This window comes from Dipodomys merriami, unplaced genomic scaffold, assembly GCF_024711535.1.
Source record: "Dipodomys merriami isolate MVZ:Mamm:240054 unplaced genomic scaffold, mDipMer1.0.p SCAF_9, whole genome shotgun sequence".
Lineage (NCBI taxonomy): Eukaryota > Metazoa > Chordata > Mammalia > Rodentia > Heteromyidae > Dipodomys > Dipodomys merriami.
Genome location: NW_027206512.1, coordinates 57,631,569 through 57,651,021, shown reverse-complemented (window position 1 = coordinate 57,651,021; position 19,453 = coordinate 57,631,569). Strand labels below are relative to the sequence as shown.

The 19,453-nt window shown below is 46.3% G+C and overlaps 1 protein-coding gene across 1 annotated transcript; it reads left to right on the top strand.

Annotated features, from left to right (window-relative positions):
• Positions 1 to 751: 751 nt before the first annotated feature.
• Positions 752 to 9,087, top strand: Clrn2 (clarin 2). Its single transcript, XM_070013076.1, has 3 exons — positions 752 to 1,431; positions 6,508 to 6,687; positions 7,670 to 9,087. The coding sequence occupies exons 1-3, from the start codon at positions 1,179 to 1,181 to the stop codon at positions 7,933 to 7,935; spliced, it is 699 nt and encodes a 232-aa protein (XP_069869177.1). The 5' UTR covers positions 752 to 1,178; the 3' UTR covers positions 7,936 to 9,087.
• The last annotated feature ends 10,366 nt before the right edge of the window (positions 9,088 to 19,453 follow it).

The following is a 19,453-nucleotide window of genomic DNA, read 5'->3' as shown; positions in this document are numbered from 1 at the left end:
TCCTCCCATGTAGAGGTTTCAAGTCTGTTTCACATAGTTTCTCCTGGTTTGGTTTGGCTTTTTAATAGTTCTGGGCTTGAACTCGGGGCCTCAACACTGGCTGGGCTTTTTCAGTCATGGCTGGCATTCTACCACTTGAGTCATACCTTCAAACCAGGTTTGGTTTGGTTTACAGGAACAGTAATGCTCACATCTCGGCCTCCTGAGTAGCTAGAATTACAGATGTGTCACTGGTGCCCTGCTTTAGGTTATTATGTTTTTGTTTTGAATTCCAGCACTACTGAGGGAAGGGAAGAGGGAAGAAAGGGAAAAGGAAAGAAAGGGAAGGGAAGGGAATGGATGGGACAGAGGCGAGATGGGGAGGGGATGGAAGGAGGGACCTGATGACAAGTGTGACTGTTTACTACTTGATAACACATTGAAAAGAAAAAGCTTTTTTTTTTCTGATGGAAGACATCAGACCGAGGGTGAGGGAAGTGTTTAGGGGGCCCAGAGTTCAGCTGTTCCAACAACCACAAAGAGATGTTACAGGTTCAGCCAGTGATCAATCTGCAAAGCTCCAGTTTACACATTTCAACGAAAGCCTAAAGAACCAGCATCCTTGTGTTATTAACAGCAGCCCCAGGGATTCTGACAGCAGTGACATTTTAGAGAGAGAAATGCCAGGGCACACACGGAAGAGATGGACATTTGATATTGAGCCTTGTTGGCAAGTGCTCATCACAACTGGGCGTATTTTCCTTCTATCTGGTGCATTATTTGAGACTCGAGTGCATCACCTTATCAGATCGACCTGGTTTTGCTTGTTCATAACTGCCTGGTCAGTACATAGTCTATGCTAGGGTTAATCAAATACGTGAACCAGGGAGCAATTAAGCCCGCCGCTGAAACTCTAGTCTGCTGGGAGATATAGGGTTACTGCCTTCAGTAACATGCTGAAGTCAGTAACACACACGGAGTCCCAGCGTCTGGAGAGATCACCTCTGCAGAGGCTCGGGGTGTGAGTGTAGTAAACACAGGCTCTGGAAAGATGCAAGGAAGAACTCCAAGTCTTGCTGTGGTGTGCTGGGGAGGTCTGGCCTTGGAGCCAGGCATGGCTGGGATTCCAGAAGACCCCTAAGAGATCATCAGCCTCTATGGCTGCTGGGAGACCCAGGGGATGATCGGCACTCACTAGCATGCCTGGATGGTTCAAAAAAGTGTGGTATGGGCTGGCGTCTTTACTCAGCTTCTCCTCCTTCCTGCTGATCATCGTCGCGCTGGCCGTGCCGCACTGGCTGAGTGGGAAGATCCTCTGTCAGACCGGAGTGGACCTGGTCAATGCCACCGATCCAGAGCTGGTGAAGTTCCTCGGAGACATTTACTACGGGCTCTTCCAGGGGTGCAAGGTGCGGCAGTGCGGACTCGGGGGCCGCCAGTCCCAGTTCACAAGTGAGTATGGCATGGCTCTGTGAAAACGGACGGGGACGCTTCCCTGGGCTTTGTTTTGTTTGGTGTTTGCAAGGGTGTTTATGTCTAACTGCATTTTCACCATTGCCTTTCTCTAACACAGCATGGCCTGGTCCATAGAGCGCCTACCCAGGGTTCTTAGCCACTCACAGAGGCGTTAATTCCTCTTTTTTATAGAGACATAGAAAACGGGGGTTTGTGTATTTTTCTAGCTTACCGCTATTAGTAATGTCTATCACAAATTGAGTGCTCATCTGTGTCAGGCATTCCGCTATTCTCTGCTCTCCACTCATCTCTTTTATGCCTTGCAACACACGTATAAGGAGTGAGCTCTCGCTTTTCTGAGGATGCACAGAGGTGGTTTTTTGGGGGGTAAGGGGTTACATAAGTTGCCTGCCATCATTCAGGTAGGCAACAGCAGAGCCAATGCCACGTGACTCGCTCCCGGGACAGAGCGCCTGCACACGGGAGGCAGGTGAGGAAGCTGGCGCTGCCTCCACGCCTGTCTATACCAACGCTTCCCAGCAGAGCAACAGCAAATGGGCTGGAGCTGGGGTACTGGGGTGTGAGGAGCCCTGGGAGGCCGTGGGCAAGTCACTTGACTACTGGGGAACGTGAGCAGGCACCGGGCACTGACATTGGCCCGCATTCAAGTGTCGGTTTGGAGCTACTCAAGATGTAAACAGAGCAGTTGCCAAAGAGCAGAGGCAGGAATCCAAGCAGGGCTGGGGACGAGCTGTCCAGAAAGGAAAACATAACAAAGATGCCGTGTTATTATAGGCCTTGAGCCAGTCAGATCAGTGGCAAAAGCAACATCCCAGCAAAATACACTTACTCGATACTTTGTGAGTCCGACAAGACTAGGAATTCTATTTGTTACTTGCCTTATTGCAGAATTGTAGTCATGTCTAGTTACCTACTCAGGCTACAGATCTTACTAAATATGTATAAAGACAGGAAGCTATAAATGTAATACAAATTGTCTTCGTTTATACACGTGAAGGAAATTCATGCTTCTTATTCCAGGGAAAAAGTCTCTGAGCATATTTATATGTACCTAGCAATTAAATTAGACCCTGCTTATTGGAAAGGTCCTCCACTGAAAAATGTACCCTAAAAGTTGAACACACCTAAATAAAACAATTAAAATGGAGGTAACCATTAGAGTAGACCGTGACAGTTGTATGCAGGACTTAATTCCAACCCAAATCTCCTGGTGAAAGCTGAATGGCACGAGTGTCACCCAGCTGGCACGTGCCCAAGGTGCCATAACAAGACCCCTGCCTCACCAGCTGCCCAGAGAGTTGGAGGCCATAGCAAAGGCATGCTTCCCATGCACCTTTTTGGAGAAATCTAGTAAATGCTCTCCTGCCTCCTCCTGGCAGCCTCTGGCATGCTCTCATCTCAGACATCAGAACCGTGAAAGGAATGAAAGGGCTTCCATGATCACCCATGCAGTAGGGTGGTGTTGGGGCATGTTTCGTTTCTAGCTGCCGGCAGCCTGGCCATTCATAGATTTCCATTCATAGTGTCTTGGAAGGGATAGTACTGCAAGTTCTGGTCCTGTAGATGTACAGTCCTTCATTCCTGTGCAATGTAAATGCAGGCGGCCGTGGGGCGTAGTGAAGACTCTTGCCCTAAGCTGGAGACAGATCTGCCGCCTCCTGCCCGTCACTGTTCAGTGGTAGAAAACACCCTGTTCACAGAATAGCGTGCAGACCAGCACGTGAGGGCATCACAGGGCTTTGTAACAGTCTCACTAACAGTCTTTCTTCTCAGCCTCACCAAGGCCTCTCAGAGAGTCGCAAAGGCATCTGTTCCCACAGCCATGGGGAAAGCCTAAGGTCTGGTTGTCAGAAATGGTGAAGGTCCTTTCTTATACTACAACTTCCAAAATAAGAAGAGGTGAAGCTGGCTGTTCAGGTGGCTGCAGAAACTAAAGGGCAATTATTCAGCTAGTGCGTCCATACACTCAATTGTACTGCTAAGAATTTTCAGGCCAGAAGCCATTAGGAAAACTGGAATGAACAAAACAGATGAGTATATGCCCGGAGAAGCAGGTCATGGAGAGGAGATGGTGAGGCGGAGGAGCTGGGCACAGGGCACAGTCATACCCCAGGGCATCTCCTATGGTTCATTGTGCTTGACAATCTTATCACACACACACACACACACACACACACACACACACACACACACACACTGTGTGTGTGTGTGTGTGTGTACTGGGGCTTAAACTCAAGGCTCCATACTTACTTAGCTATTATTCTTGCTCAAGGCTGGCATTCTACCCCTTGAGCCACCCCTCCATTACCAGCCTTCTGCTGGTTGAGATATAAGTCTCATGGACTTTTCTGCCCTGACTGGTTTTGAACCTTGATCCTCAGATCTCAGCCTCCAGCTAGAACTACAGGCATAAGCTCCCAGTAACTGGTTTATTATGCCCATTTTACAGAGGAAGAAATTGAGAAAAGAGAAATCAATGAATGAAAAAACTTTAGTCAAAGCAACTAATACTCTAGATGGGTTGTGGTTTTTCGTTCTCTGATTCCATCCCTACCTTCAACCCCACAAGTACGCTCCCCATCGCAACTAGGACAAGGGTCTTGCTTCTAATGTCACACATATTTGCTTGCTAAAGCAAAAGGGACTTTAATGGCAGGAGGAGCAAACAAATCATCTAAGTCTCAGATGCTGATAGAATGATCAGATATGGTAGTCAAATGAAGGAACTCCAATACATAAGAAATTTGAATATCTATTCAAATGCAAATAAAATCTCTAGAAGTCCAGCTGCACTTTCAAGAAAATTTTGACCTCTTCTTAACTAGCTTTTCTGATTTGTTCTCTTCAAAGCCCTGTAGCAGAGTAAGGCAGTACTTCTGAGCTCAAATTGACCTAATTGGCTAAGCTAGTTAACATCTCTGAGCCTCAGTTTCCTCATCTGTAAGAGTGAGTGAAGGAAAGAGACTGTGCAAAGCACCTGGCGTGTACACAGCCCATGCTGGAGAGCAACTGTGGCTCATGCATTCATGGATTTCAAGTGGGAAACTTCAATTTCACTGAGTCATAGGCACCCTAAAACTCTTGAAAATGGCACAAACATGAAAAGCCAATGAGCCTCAGCTTTCTGGGAATCAGATCTGGACTCAACCTCAAAAATAAATGGAAATAATTGATGCCGTGAAAACTCCCAAAGACTTGAATTTCTAAATAGTGATGTAAATGATAACTAAGATCTCCATTCGCTGGGAGACCTTTAGATGGAGATTTGGCTGATACTCACTCTTTGATTTAAAAAAAAAAATTTTAAAAATACATTTCCTACTATGGAAGCTAAGAATTGGGCATCTTCCCCCAATATCACTATTTATGCTTCCAAATCCCTCTCTCCATAATCCTAATATGGCTTTTTTCTGCTCTGTTTATTAATCAAGCATGGATAGGAATATCCAGACTTATCATCACCATGCATATGTGCTTAGCTCTTTAAAACCTGCCTTGTGTGACTGTGACACAGTATTCCATCAGGCTCCCACTGATGTCCCTCCAGCTTTTGCTATTATAACGACCACCTCATACATGCAGCCTTGAGCATGTATAACATTGTATCTGGAAAATAAATGGCAAGAAGTGAAATTGCTATGACAGATGTCTACTAATTGCCATCTAACACAATCACAGGATTTAATATCCTTACAAGATCGGAGAGTGCCTTCCTCCAACACCGCCATCCACGCGGTATGTTCACAGTTGTTTTGAACTTTGCCAGTCATGTGGAAGTGGTTACTTCCTATTTCAAGGGTTTGGAGAGGATTACTCTGCTGGTCATAAGGATTACATGGTCGGCTCAAGATGAGATAAGGAGACAGGAAATTGGGCATTAGCTTCCATGGTTGGAATAAGACAAGCCTGAGGATTTGGAAAAAGGGAAAAGTAAACTCTCAGAGAGGGGAGATGGAATGGAAGCAGAGGGAAGAAAGACACCTTAGAAAGACCCAGTCCATGGAAAAGAGCTCATCTTCCCGGGTTCAGTATCCAGGGCGAATGAGATGACCATGTGGAGATAACAGATGGAAACAGAACTGGAAGGAAAGTTAAATCAGAACTCAGGCTGTGAACGTGGGCTGCCTGGAAATTTGTGAGCCAAAGGAATACCTTGTAGGGAGAAGAACAAAAACTTGGCTCTCATGCTTGGGAGATGTTTTCAGTGTGTGTGTGTGTGTGTGTGTGTGTGTGTGTGTGTGTGTGTGTGTGTGTGTGTGTGTGTGTGTGTGTGTGTGTGTGTGTGTGTGTGTGTGTACTGGTCACTGGTCCTGTGTGCGTATGTGTGTGTGTGTGTGTGCTGGTCACTGGTACTGAGAATGAGTGCTGTCCCTCTCCCTGAGCTTTTGTGCTCAAGGCTGGTGCTTTACCACTTGAAAAATAGCTCTACTGCTAGCTTTTTAGTGGTTAGTTGAAGATAAGAGTCTCACAGACTTTCCTGCCTGGGCTGGCTTTGAACCATAATCCTCAGATCTAGCCTCTTGAGTAGCTAGGATGACAGGTGTGAGGCACTGGTGCCCAGAAAAAATTGCGTTTTCTGAGAACAGGCTGTCCCAGACAATGTTTGAAGTGCTCTAGAATGTCATTTGACCTTCCCAGCTAGTACCAATGACTTGTGTAAAGAAAACAAAATACAAATCAACACTTCATTCATCTGTTTGTCCACATTCCCGTGGAAAGTTGCATTTGTCACGAAGCATTGTGCAACATGAGAACTTCATCATGAAGCCTAAGGGTCACCAGGCCAGTCAGTGCCTCGTGGCTGTGCACCTGTTCACACTGGACCCTCGAGCTGTAAGGCCAGCGCTCGCTGGGGCACATCTGGGCTGGAGGGCCACTCCAAGAGAAAGAAGGTTGTTGGTCAACTGAGCAGCAGCCCTGCGAGGGGCAGTGAGCTCCCCTCACGGAGTCTCCTAACTTTTGAGAACCCAGAACTTGCCATCTGGTCCTCCTCTTCCAAAGCCTTCATGGGAAGCAAGTTTGGATCCTGAGCTCTGTGTCTTCTCTCCCCAGTCTTCCCACATCTGGTGAAGGAGCTCAACACGGGCCTCCACGTGACCATTCTGCTGCTTCTCTCCCTGGCCTTGGCTCTGTCTCTGGTCAGCATGGGCCTCGCCATTCTCAATATGACCCAGGTCCCCTACCGGGCAGTCAACGGCCCCGGAGGCATCTTCCTATGGAATGTGCTGGCAGGTAAGACGTCCCCCAAGGAGAGAATCATGAAGCTAGGCTCCAGGTATCTGAGAGCAAGGCTCACCTCACCCTCTGCTTCCACCTCCCTGGCTAGAACATTTTCTTTTTTTTTTTTTTTAAATTGATCTGGGGCTTGAACTCAGGGTCTGGGCGCTGTCCCTGAGCTCTTTGCTCAAGGCAAGCGCTCTACCACTTGAGCCACAGTGCCACTTCCAGTTTTCTGGTGGTTAACTGGAGATAGGAGTCACAGGGACTTTCCTTCCTGGGTTGGCTTTGAACCCCGATCCTCAGATCTCAGCCTTCTGTGTAGCTAGGATTATAGGAGTGAGCCACCGGCCACCGGCCAAGCTATGGTCTTATTTGTGGGTCTTGAGCCCTATTTTCTAAGCCAAAAACTTTTCCAGGACAAAAGCTGGTAGTTGTGGTTGTATCTGTACAGGGTATATGTATGTATGTATGTTGGTAAGTGTATTGAATTAATTCACATTTACACATGTAATCATCTGTATTAACATTAACAAAGTCCTATATAATCCATGCCAACACACTGTTTTTAAAAGCAATTAAAATTTGTGCTACCCAAACTGGGCACTTGTGGCTCATGCCTGTCACCCTAGCTACTCAAGAGGCTGAGATCTGAGGATCACAGTATGAAGCCAGCCCGAGCAGGAACATCTGTGAGACTCTTATCTCCAAATAATCACAGAAAGCCAGAAGTGGAGCTGAGGCTCAACCGGTTGAGTACTAGCCTTGAGCAAAAAACTCAGTGACAGCACAGAGGCCCTGAGTTCAAGCCCCAGGACCAGCGCGCGCGCGCACACACACACACACACACACACACACACACACACACACACACACACACACACACACACACACACACACACACACGTGCTGCCCTAAGAATTCCTTAAGCCAAAGCCATTTTCCAGAGTCCTCAGGACTGCCAGCAGCCACTGACAGCTGTCTCTTTGGGGGTCAGGTGGAGTCGTGGCGTTAGCCATCACCAGCTTCATGGCCGCGGTGAAATTTCACAACCTGACCGAGCGAATCGCCAACTTCCAGGAGAAGCTCTTCCAGTTCGTCGTGGTGGAAGAGCAGTATGAAGAGTCCTTTTGGATCTGTGTGGCCAGCGCTTCGGCCCATGCAGCTAACTTGGTTGTAGTGGCCATCAGTCAAATCCCGCTCCCTGAGATCAAGACCAAAATAGAAGAGGCCACAGTCACAGCAGAGGATATCCTGTACTGAGAGCCCCTCCTCCAGCACCCTGTCCTAAGTCAGACTGTAATGTGAGATTCCCTCCTCCTCACATCCTGTCCTGAATCAGTCTGTAGTGTGAGTGGGGGCTTCACCCTGTGTCACGATGCTGGGCCTCTCATTACTATGAGCGTCTCAGTTTCCTCATCTGTAAAACAGGTGTTTTCAGTGGTGCTGACAGAAGAGCATTCTATTAATACAAGGCACCACATACCCCAGGAAGTGTCCACAGACCCTGGGTCTGCCCACACAGTTGAAGAGGACAGTCATGGGTTCAAGAAATGACTATGGAGCAACAATACTCCAAGGATGAAAATACTAAGCGCTGTCAGAGTGGCATGTTTATGAGGGGCATTCTCCTTGTGGTTTACCTATTTTAACAGGTGAGATCCTTACTCCATTCACAGGGAGTCGTCATTGCTACTCAGTGGCATCTGACAGATGTGAAAACCTAAGGCAGGCAGAGTCAAGTCGGAGAATGAAGTCTAGGAAGTCTGAAACCAGATCTATACTTGGAACCTCATGTCTACGTTATTTGGTGAGATGCAAGCAATTGCGCCAGATGTGAGAAATGCCAAAGTAGCACAGGCATACAAGACTGACAGAGGAATTAAATCTTTTAAGATGCAATGGGGTACTAAAGCAAGTATGGCGTAGCTCACATTTGATTAGAACTGTGAAGGATGAGTAGGTCTTTTCCAAGGAAGGATTCAGGGCAGAGAAAGCTGTTCTGCAGTGAGTCAGGGTGGAGAGCTGGCACGAGGCCTGGAAGCCAAGGAGACTGGGAAGACACACAAGCCGTGGGCAGGGTGACCGCGTCCCTCTGGCTGACCCGCTGGGGAGATCCATTTTTTGCGTTGCCATCTTTGGCTAAGACGATGACTTTATGTATTATTAATCTTATGTGTGAACTCGACCAGGTCACAATAACCAGAGAGATGATCACACTATTCCAGATTTTTCTCTGAAGGTAATTTTTGATGAGACGAACACTGAAATAATATCCTCTATTAGTACAATTAACACAAGTAATGAAGAGTCAAGAAAAATGAATTCTCTATGGCTCCTCAATAAAAATGTGAATGTGTGATTTTTTTCTCTAATTAAAATAAAATAGAATACACAATGCGTCAAAACTTTGATATAGCCAGGACTCACTCATGTCAAATCAGGGCACGTAGGTGATACTTCTCTCAAAAGGAATATGAAGCGTGATAAAGATTGAATTAAACAATGTTTGGTACTTTCAATATACTTCATTGAGAGGCAAGTTTGAGATTTTTGCCTTAATTGTAGAAAATTCCCAACAAGCAGCACTTCAGTTATGTAAAGCAGGACTCGGTGAATCCTATCATTGCGATCTTGTTTTTTTCTGTGGCTTGAACTCAGGGTCTTTGCACTGTCCCTGAGCTGCTTTTGCTCAGAGCTAGTGCTCTGCCATTTGAGCCACAGCTCCACTTGCACTTCTTTTTGGTGGTTCATTGGTGATAAGAGTCTCATGGACTTTCTTGCCCAGGCTGGCTTCAAACCCTATCCCTCAGATCTTGGCCTGCTGAGTTGCTAGGATTACAGCCCCCCGCCCCCGGTAACCCCCCCCCCCCGACTTTCATCTTCCACTTTATAAAGCTTAATGGCTGTATGCTGGAGATATAGCTCAGTGGTGAAGCATTTGCCAAGCATGTATAACACCGATTCAATCCCCAACACCACGAGAAAACAAAGCAAAATAGACAATGTTTCAGTGGCTATAATACCGTTGAGTCTCATGACACCCAGCCCTCTGCAGTGGAAATTTCCAGGCTTAGTCCTTCTAGACAATGCTATCATTAAAGATGAATCTGTTTGCAGAATCGGAGTCAAAGGGTAACATGGGACAATAATCACTTCACTATTGTTCCCTCCCCAGCTAAATGAAGGTTTTCATCCCCGGGAAATGGCAGCCCATCCCAAGCGAAGACAGCCTCCAAGCTCACCCTCATGCAGCGTCTCCCCTGAAGAGACCGAAGCTAGTGCCGTCACTGACCACATAGAGCCACTGGCACAAAATACACCCTAACAAGCCTTCCCAGCAGAGTCAACCCAGCTCATGACCACAGATTGTATTAGAGAACACCTCACATATACATATATACACATACATATACACATATACACACATATACATATATACACACATATACATATATACACATATACATACTCACATATACACATAGACACATATACACACATGCATATGAATATATAGATCACTACAATAATGCAATACAAGGTATTATCCAGCTCCAGCAAGTATCAACTTGGGCTCATCTTTACCTCACCTGTACTATTTCCTCCTCCTCTTCCCCCTTTAACAAAAGCTTTTTTTAATTTTAATTTTTATTTTGTGAACATACTGTACAGAGGGGTTACAATTACATGGGCAGGATAATGCGTACATTTCTTATCAAGCATTGCAGCCTCCTCCTTTGTTTACCCTTCACATCCCTTCCCAGCCTCCCCAAACAAAAGCTTCTTAATATAAACCCCACCTTCTAGTTACTGGGCTGCCCCTGCCTCGTTCTCCCCTGGACCTGATTCTGTCACCATGACTTTAGCGGCTATTTGGGGAGTCTGACTACCTCCGGCATGGTGCTGATTCCCCAGGGAATATAGAGATGAATGCGACATTGTTTGGGGCTAGAGACACAAACTTTCCACTGGATGGTGACAGGAGGCTGGAGGCTGGGAGGCGGGCAGTGGAGCATTGATACAGAAGAGCACTCATCAGAAGTCCCACCAGGGGAGCTGGTAGACTGTAGCAGAGCTGGGGCATGGCAGCACTGGTCGTTGGATTACTGTGAAGACTCCACATGGATGAAGGGGCTGCTACTAGGAGGCTGACGGCCAGCCTGGCCACTTCCCTCAGCTTGCTCCGGAGTTCTGGACCCGAGTCATAAGCTAGAAAACGGGGGTCCTCCCGAGTCATCGCAGCACCGCCTCCCTTGGGAGGGCCTCAATCCAGCCTGGACGCAGGAGAAAAGCAGGGAAGGATTAGACACATATCAACAAGCTGTTCCAGCCTCACAAATATATATATATATATACATATATACATAGATGATATATGCAGAACATATATATATATATATGTGTATATATATGTGCAGAATAGCCAGCCACAAATGGGAAGGGATCAGGTTGTCTGTACAACACTCTAAGGAGAGAACAGCTGCCCAGGGAACCTCAGGGAGCGCGCCCAGGGCCCGAGGCTCAGGACTGGCTTGATGGATCATTCCTTCCCAAACAGACTGTCTCCAAGGCACTGCGCACCTTGGCCTTGGAGCCAAGTCCACAGGCAGCCAGGTCGATCTGGTATGGCAGGAAGTCAAAGCTGAGAGTCACCGGAAGAACCTCAGAGGCTGCTCTGCAGACAACAGAGGGAAGGGGTGAATGCAATGGCCTTGGGTGAAGGCATAAACATAAATAAGTCTGGAGATGGAAATCACACGACCAGGTTACACAACTGTTCAGCACCATCGGGTTAAAGTACAATCACAAAGGGAAGAGGCTGGTGGAAGGCAGGGGGGCCAGGCAGGGAGGGCTTCCGTGTCCCAAGGGAACCTGGGCTCCAGCAAGGAATTGGAAGCTGGTGAGGGAGGGGTGCACATTTAGAAGAAGCTTCTGGCCAGCATGGTGGACATCTAGTGGAGCGGAAGCCACAGGGAGGAAGCGGCTTACAAGGCTTACAAGGGAAGGGAAGGAAGGCTGCCCCCAAGGAGTTCGGTAGCCCCTGACTAGCAAGCATGAGGCCCAGAGTTCCGGCCCCAGAACTTCCAAAGTGTCAATAAGAAGAAGAAAGAAGAGATGGAGCATGTGTTGTGGGCCACACTGTTGTCTCTGATGTCCATTTTCCCATGCAAATTCAGACCCCAGGATCTTTTGGAAATAGGTTCTGAAATTGACAGTGACATCTTTAGGCTGAGTCTTAATCCAATATGGCCAGTGTCCTCGTAAGAGGAGACAATGTTGAAGCCAGGTGCCAGTGGCTCACACCTGTAATCTTACCTATTCAGGAGGCTGAGATCTGAGGATCAAGGTTGAAAGCCAGCCCAAGCAGGAAAGTCCATGAGACTCTTATCTCCAATGAAGTACCAGAAAACCTTGGCCTTAGACTTGCAGCCTACAGTTCAGGAGGAAATGCATTTGAATCATTGAAGTGGCCCAGCCAGCCCAGGGGTTTCTGTTGTGGTGACCCTAGGACTCAGATACAAACATATAGATAACAGGAAGCAGAAGTCAGCAGGACTCACAGATTCCAAGTGGGGCTGGAAGCAGCAGCATCCGGGAGACCTCCCGGGTTTCTTCCTTGATGGCTGGGTAGAAAGCAATGACATCATTAGCAACAGGATTAAGAGATGTGCTGGATCCAAGAGCGCATGAGCAGAGCACCAAAATAAAAGCACACAGTCAGCAACTCCAAGAAGGCTTGGAAGCAGCCAGGATTCTTGTCCCACATCTGGGAATGGCCATGCTACAGAGTTTGTTTCATGTACCATAAAAACAATATGATAATTATAGTTCCCCTGCCCATCTGGCAGAGGTGTTGAGGGATTAAATGAAAATAACATTTTATATGCAGAAGTCTTTGGAAACTGTATGAATGTAATATTCACATAGCTAAAATGCCAGATGTTAGTGGGTCATGCCTATATTCCTCGCTACTCAGGAAACTGAGATAGGAGGATCTGAGTTTGAAGACAATTCAGACAAATCGGTAAGACTCTTACCTCCAATTAACCAGAAAAAAGCTGAAATTAGAGGCATGGCTCAAGTGGTAGACAGATCAAGGCCTTGAGTTCAAGCCCTAGTAATGGCACTACATATAATACATATTATGTACTGTATGTTATATCATATATAGTATAATATACTATAGTATAATATAAAATAAGGTATATAATATACTATATTATATATGCTTTTCTGGAATACCAAAATATTATTTTAAAACATTTAGTTCAAATGAAGCTTTTGTCTCAAAATGACAAACTTTTTGTAGGTATAATCTGTTTAATACAACAATTTAAAAAATGCATAAATCCTTTTTGTTGCGTTTTGTTTCCAAAGGTGCTATTACTAGTGGGAGCTTGCTATTTCTGGAAACTTAATCACATTGGCTTATAACTGCTGTGAACATGTAGTATGAAAAGGGCTGATTTATACATAATACAACTGCATGCGTATCTTTAAGATTTCTTAACAGCAGGAATACTGGAAATCAGAGAGAAGTTTTCTGAAGCAGAAATTAGGAACACAATGAGCTCCAACAACAGGAGATATTCGTGCTTTCACTGTTCAAATTGAAAGCTAACGGTTTCAGTGTTGTCATTATATGACACTACCTCAGGTTCCTTATCTTATAAAAATCATAGACAAAGCAATCCACGGCATAGACTTTATATAAATTAAACATTTTTGAAAACTGAAGTGGTGTGACTGGCTTTGACCACGAGGGGGCAGCAGTGCACAGGCAATAAACTTTTCCAGAGGTTGCCAGGACCAGTGGACCTTGAAGGTCTTGTAACTCACTCATTCTGATTTTAATACACAAAATCCGTTTCAAGATGGGGCCTTCTCAGTGTATTATATACCATTATCCTTCAGGAAAGATGGGGATAGAAACTTAGAAGTTTAAGGGTCTTGTATCTTACCAGTAATTATCAGAGTCACATCCATGGACACGCCTTTTAGTGAGAACAGAGGGTCCTAAAAATTAAAGTACTTGATTAATTGGTAACTCAACAAGTATAAAAATAGAAATCAGGCATTATGTCTCTCACACATGCCTAGACTCAATTGTTCCCTCTAATAAAGCTTCATTCTAAAAAAAACAAAAATGTTGTTTAATAATTCAAGCCAAGGACATTTGAAAAGGCCTCAACCATGAGAAAACATTAGTGGTATTTTTATTTATTTCCTTAACTGGACAGTTTCTTAAGCTACTGTAACTAATAAGGTCAATACCTCACTAATGGTAAAAATTACCCAGAATCTTTTCTTGGGAGGGGAGCTCCAGGGGATGAGGGGAGGAGAATTGCCATAGGACCAAACCCTAGGAAAACACTCCTCCACTAAGACATATCTCAAACTTCCTGGAAGACATCTTAAAGGTAAGTCAGAAGGAAAGGAAGAAGAGAGAGAGATAGAGAGAGAGAGAGAGAGAGAGAGAGAGAGAGAGAGAGTGTGTGTGTGTGTGTGTGTGTGTGTGTGTTTCATCTGAGGATTACCATTAGAAGCCATCCCAAGCAGGAAAGTTTATGAGACTCTTATTTCCAATAAATTACTAAAAAAGCCAGAAGGGCAGCAATGGTTCAACTGGTAAGAGTGTGTTAGCCTTGAGCAAAAGGAGCTCCGGGACAGTGCCTAGGGCCTGAGTTCAAGCCCCAGGACCAGGGAAAAAGGAAGAATATTTACCGTTGACACTATGTCTAGGAAACTTAATGCAGTAAAAGATAAAATTTAAATTACAAACTAGTAATTTCCCCCAGATATAGAAAGAACAAACATTGTGAATCTTAGTATAAGACTTGGGTTTCTTTTCACTTGCAAATTCACTGTGCTCATAAAACCAAACTTTTTTCCTGTCATTGATGAGACTTGAATTCAGGGCCTGGGTGCTATCCCTGAGCTATTTTTGCTCAAGGCTAGTGCTCTACTACTTTGAGCCACAGCTCCACTTCCAGTTTTTGAGTAGTTACTTGGAGATAAGAGTCTCATGGGGACTTTTCTGCCCAGGTTGGCCATGAACTGTGATCCTCAGCTCTAAGCCTCCTGTGTAGCTAGGATTACAGGGGTACGCCACCATTGCCCACCAGATGCTAATTCTTGAGGTAAGGAATGAATTAGTAAGGAATGCATCCTATTGTGTCTCTCAGAAGCAAAGATTGTTTTAGTGCCATTTTTTTTTTTTTTTTTTTTTTTGGGTCTGGTCGTGGGGCCTGAACTCTGGGCCTGGGCACTGTCCCTCAGCTCTTCGGCTCAAGGCTAGTGCTCTACTAGTTGAGCCACAGCACCATTTCTGGCTTTTTTGCTTTTTGCTTATGTGGTACTGGGGAATCGAACCCAGGGCCTCATGCATGCAAGGCAAGCACTCTACCACTGAGTCACCTTCCCAGCCCCTTTCAGTGCTTTTTATGTTTCTTTTTTTTTTTTTTTGGTTGGTCGTGGGGCTTGAACTCTGGGCTTGGGCGCTGTCCCTGCGCTCTGCAGCTCAAGGGGAGCACTCTACTGCTTGAGCCACAGTGCCACTTCTGGTTTTCTAGTGGTTTATTGGAGATAAGAGTCTCAGGGACTTTCCTGACCAGGCTGGCTTTGAACTGTGATCCTCAGATCTCAGCCTCCTGAGTAACTAGGATTATAGGCCTGAGCCACAGGTGCCCGGCTTTGCTTTTTATGTTTCTAAATATCTTGTTTCTGAGTTTTCTGCACTAGGCCTCATTTTCCCTAATCCACCTTCCGAGCCTCAACACTTTCATAAAGCCTAGAAAGAGGGAGAAAAAGAAATGCATCAGTAACTTCAATAGCAGGGGTAATCCCTAGTCTTAAGTATTGGGTTCACAGGTATCTGATTTGTTAGTGTGCTTTATAAGTAGCATGCACATTGTAATTACTCATCTAATGTATGCAATAACACATTAAAAGTAATTTCTAGCCAGTAAGAAAAACCATTTGCTCCTCTGGCTGCCCTCAGTCACCTCCTCCCCCATTTTGTTTCCTTTGTGAAGCTATCAAATTCCTCATCAGGAAGCAAAGGCCCGTGGACAGCTGCTCCCTGGCTTGCTGGCTTCCTGGCACTTCTTGCACACTTATTCTTAAGGCACATTCATCCCACCTGGGAGGCCCCAGCTCGCTAGGGAACAGGCGAGGGACTCTGTGCAGCAGGTGGAGGCAGGCCCAGGACCCCTGGGAAGATTTCGGTTTACAAAGTGCATCCTGAGTGGGAAGATTCCCAGGGAACCAGAGTTCCTGGAGGGGCTGAAGGTGCGATTCCAGAAACACACAGAAGGCAGTGGTTTCCAGATGGCTTTTGTAGTGTGGAAGGCTGGATGTCAGTAGAGTCCCTGGACAGGACCAGGTTCTCAGCAGATCAGTGCTGAAGCCATGCGGGCTATTGCTCCAGGAATCTCTGCCTCCGAAACTTCCCTCTGAGCCCCACTGCAGAATCAGCCGGGCTGGCATCTGTGGCCGCATGAAGCCATCCCCAGAGTTGCTGTTTCCTGAGGGGCGGAGCTCACACACACACACCCCACCCCGCCCTCCCCGCCCCACCCCCACCCCGCACTGGGCCAAGGGTACTGGCTACACCTTGCTGCTTTATGCCTCCTACTGAAGATTAGCTTCAGTGAATGTTATCCTTTTTTTTTTTCCATTACCCAGTATTGTAACTTTTTTTTTAATAAATTAAATCTTGAATGGTTGGGATATTTACTACTAGAATAAACTATTCTGGAGAAAGGGGATAAAGAGGGAAAATGCTCTTCAGATCTCCCCATCTTTATTTTGATTTAGAATCTAAGACAGTCATTGGCATTTAAATGACCAAAATGTGGGCCAAGGACTTTGCTAATCCTATTCTTTAATTAAAAGAATACTATTTAACTTGCATGGAAATGTGTTGAGAGGATCACATGACAGGCTCAGGAGATGAAGGTCATTTGTAGCTGCGGATGTTGGCAAAGACGGCCAATGAGCAGATGCATGACACCTCAGCTTGCCACCCTCCTGTCCATGAACTCTCCACCCTCCTTCCCTCCTGATAAAAAGCCCCAGTGCATCTCTCAATACTTTAAACATGGTCATTAGCAAAGACAGGACAAATGCTCATGTTAAACAAGGTGGGACTACAACTCAGAGACATCTACAACTTATAACCCAAAGGGGTCTTGCCTTGCATTGCATGCATGAGGCCAGGGGTTTGATTCCTCAGTACCACATAAGCAAAAAAAAAAAAGCCAAAGTGGTGCTGTGGCTCAGCGCCCAGGCCCAGAGTTCAGGCCCCACAACCGACAAAAAAAAATGTCTTGAATAATGAGCCATTTTCTCCTGTAGCTTAGCTCTTCCCTACTCTACTCAGATTTTCTCCACTTTGAACACTAATCCCCACCAAATATACTAACTCACTGATTTTCCTACTCCCTGCTTCTACGAGAGCCAGTGTGGCTCTCGGTTGGCTCCCACATACACAGTGAGGTTTGCTTCCTAACCTTTCAAGATCCTCTTCAAGCCAGCTTCACTCTCTTTATGGTCACCTTTTATTTCAGGCCGTCCTGATCCTTCCACCCCAAGCCAAGCCAACACCCTGGCACCCACTCTTCCTGGTCTTGAGGTTTCCCTGCCCCTTAATCGTTACATTCTGCTATTAATTATCTAAAAGTCCCAAGTAGTACACATCCTGTTCTTTAATTATCAGTGCTACTCCAGCTTAATCATGTGTTTCTTCAAACATTATATGAGCCCTTTGTCTAGATTACCCAGAGGGGAAAGCCATGGTTCCCAGGATGCTGGAAGAACACAGGTAGTCAGCATATTCACACAGGCTGCTTTGGAAGCAGGGAAAGGTAGGCAAGCAAGCACAACCCCCTGAAAAACCGGAACCAGATAAGGATCGGTCAGATCATTGGCCAGACCAAAATTATATGCTCTCAACTGAGCTGCCTGAATCCTGCCTTTTGATTCCTTTTTTGGTAAAAGCTCAAAGTTCCTGTTAGTTCCTTGAAGACAGACTTGTGGTCACTGAAATCCTTTATCTGTTTCTCCACACTGATTAATTCTCCTTCCTTTGCCTTTTATCACTACTCATCTCTTTAATTAAAATACTGGCACTGAGGGACAGAGCTAGGCTGTTAGGATTTCTGGAATGGGGACTTTTGCTCTAAAACTCCAGGAATGCTGTGACAAAAACACTTGAAAAAAATCAACTTATATGGAGGAAGGATTATTTCTAGATGTTATTATTATTCCACAGTTCTAGAAATCCATAATCATTTGGGCCTGTTGTTTTTGACTTGGACCACAGCATACATCAAAGCAAGAGTACCTAGAGGAAGATGCCTGTTTTACCTCATGGTGACCAGAAAGTAAAAAGATACTGGAAGGGGATAGGTCCCAATGTTCCCTTCTAAGACATATGCTCAGGGAGAACTCATTTCCAATAGGCCCCACCTCCTAAGGGTTCCTTCTACCACCTCCAAGTATCTACTGCCTCCAACATCTGGCAACCAAACCTTTAGCAAAGCAGAGGGAAAACATCTATCTGCCAGGGATCATTAGGATATTTATAATATCAGTCTAAGGCCACACTAAATTATCAATACAGGCAGAGGGGGGGCCTGGGCAGCCAATGAGAAGTGTGTGTGTGTGTATACATATGTGTGTGTATGTGTGTGTGTCCCATTTTGTGCCAAAGGATTTCTTGAGTCTTATACTGCCTGACAGGATTCTCACTATTGATGGCCTCTGGGGCATACTCCAAATCCAAACCTTAACACATGCCCACATATAACCATATGAGAATGAGTTATTAAACATCATTTTACAATTGTAGCTTTTCTCACCTCTACAAGATCATGAAAGCTAGCAGACTATACAATCCCAAAAGACACCACTTTGGCATTCTTTTGAGCTATAGACCCTTGAAAATCATCAAATTTAAGAGGGAGATATCCTGACCTCCTTTGTTCTGCCAGAATGAGGATCACTCTCACATGAATGAAGCAGTTGCCACAGAAGGAGGCAAAGAATACTTTCACCAGAGATGAGTTGAGGCGGGGGGGGGGGGCATTGTCCAAATAAAATCTGTTCCATTTATCCTTACGTTCCTTTCGCTTCCTGTGTACTGACTGTCCACACAGGACTGTCCCTGTTACCCTCAGTTGTGGGGGAGGAATGGGGAGCGGTATTCAGCCCAGCTCCCCAGGGCTCTCTGGTCCCTAGCTCCTGAATTCTAGGCTGAAAAGGATTCTGAAGACGTTCAGGAAAGCAGCTCAGGAGGAAGGGGGCAGACGCGCGTGGCACCGGAGGTCACAGGGAAGACGGCTGCCCGCGACACCGGGCCCGAGACCGCTGCGCGGGGTCGGGGCCTCCCCCGAAGGCCCTCCCGGACCCGGCGACGCCGGGCTCACGCGCCCGCCGTCTGACTCCAGAGCCGGTCCAACCCTCCCGCGCCCCGCCGGGGCTTCTCGCGGTGAAAAGTGAACGTATTTTAAACACCAACCAGCCGGTACCTGGTCTAAAGCACCCCGCCGTACCCTCGGCCCCCAGGAAAGCCCGGCGGCGTCCTCCCGTCCGGTAGTGAATCCAGTAACCATGACGACCGGCGCGGGGTCCCCACGCCCGCCAGGCCCGGCGCGCTCCACCCCACTCACTGGACTTTCGGGCCTCAGAGCCCCGTCCAGTCGTACCATCTCTCCCTCTCTGCCCTCAGGGGCCGGTACTGGACCTCAGACACCCGCTCACCCCAATACCGCCC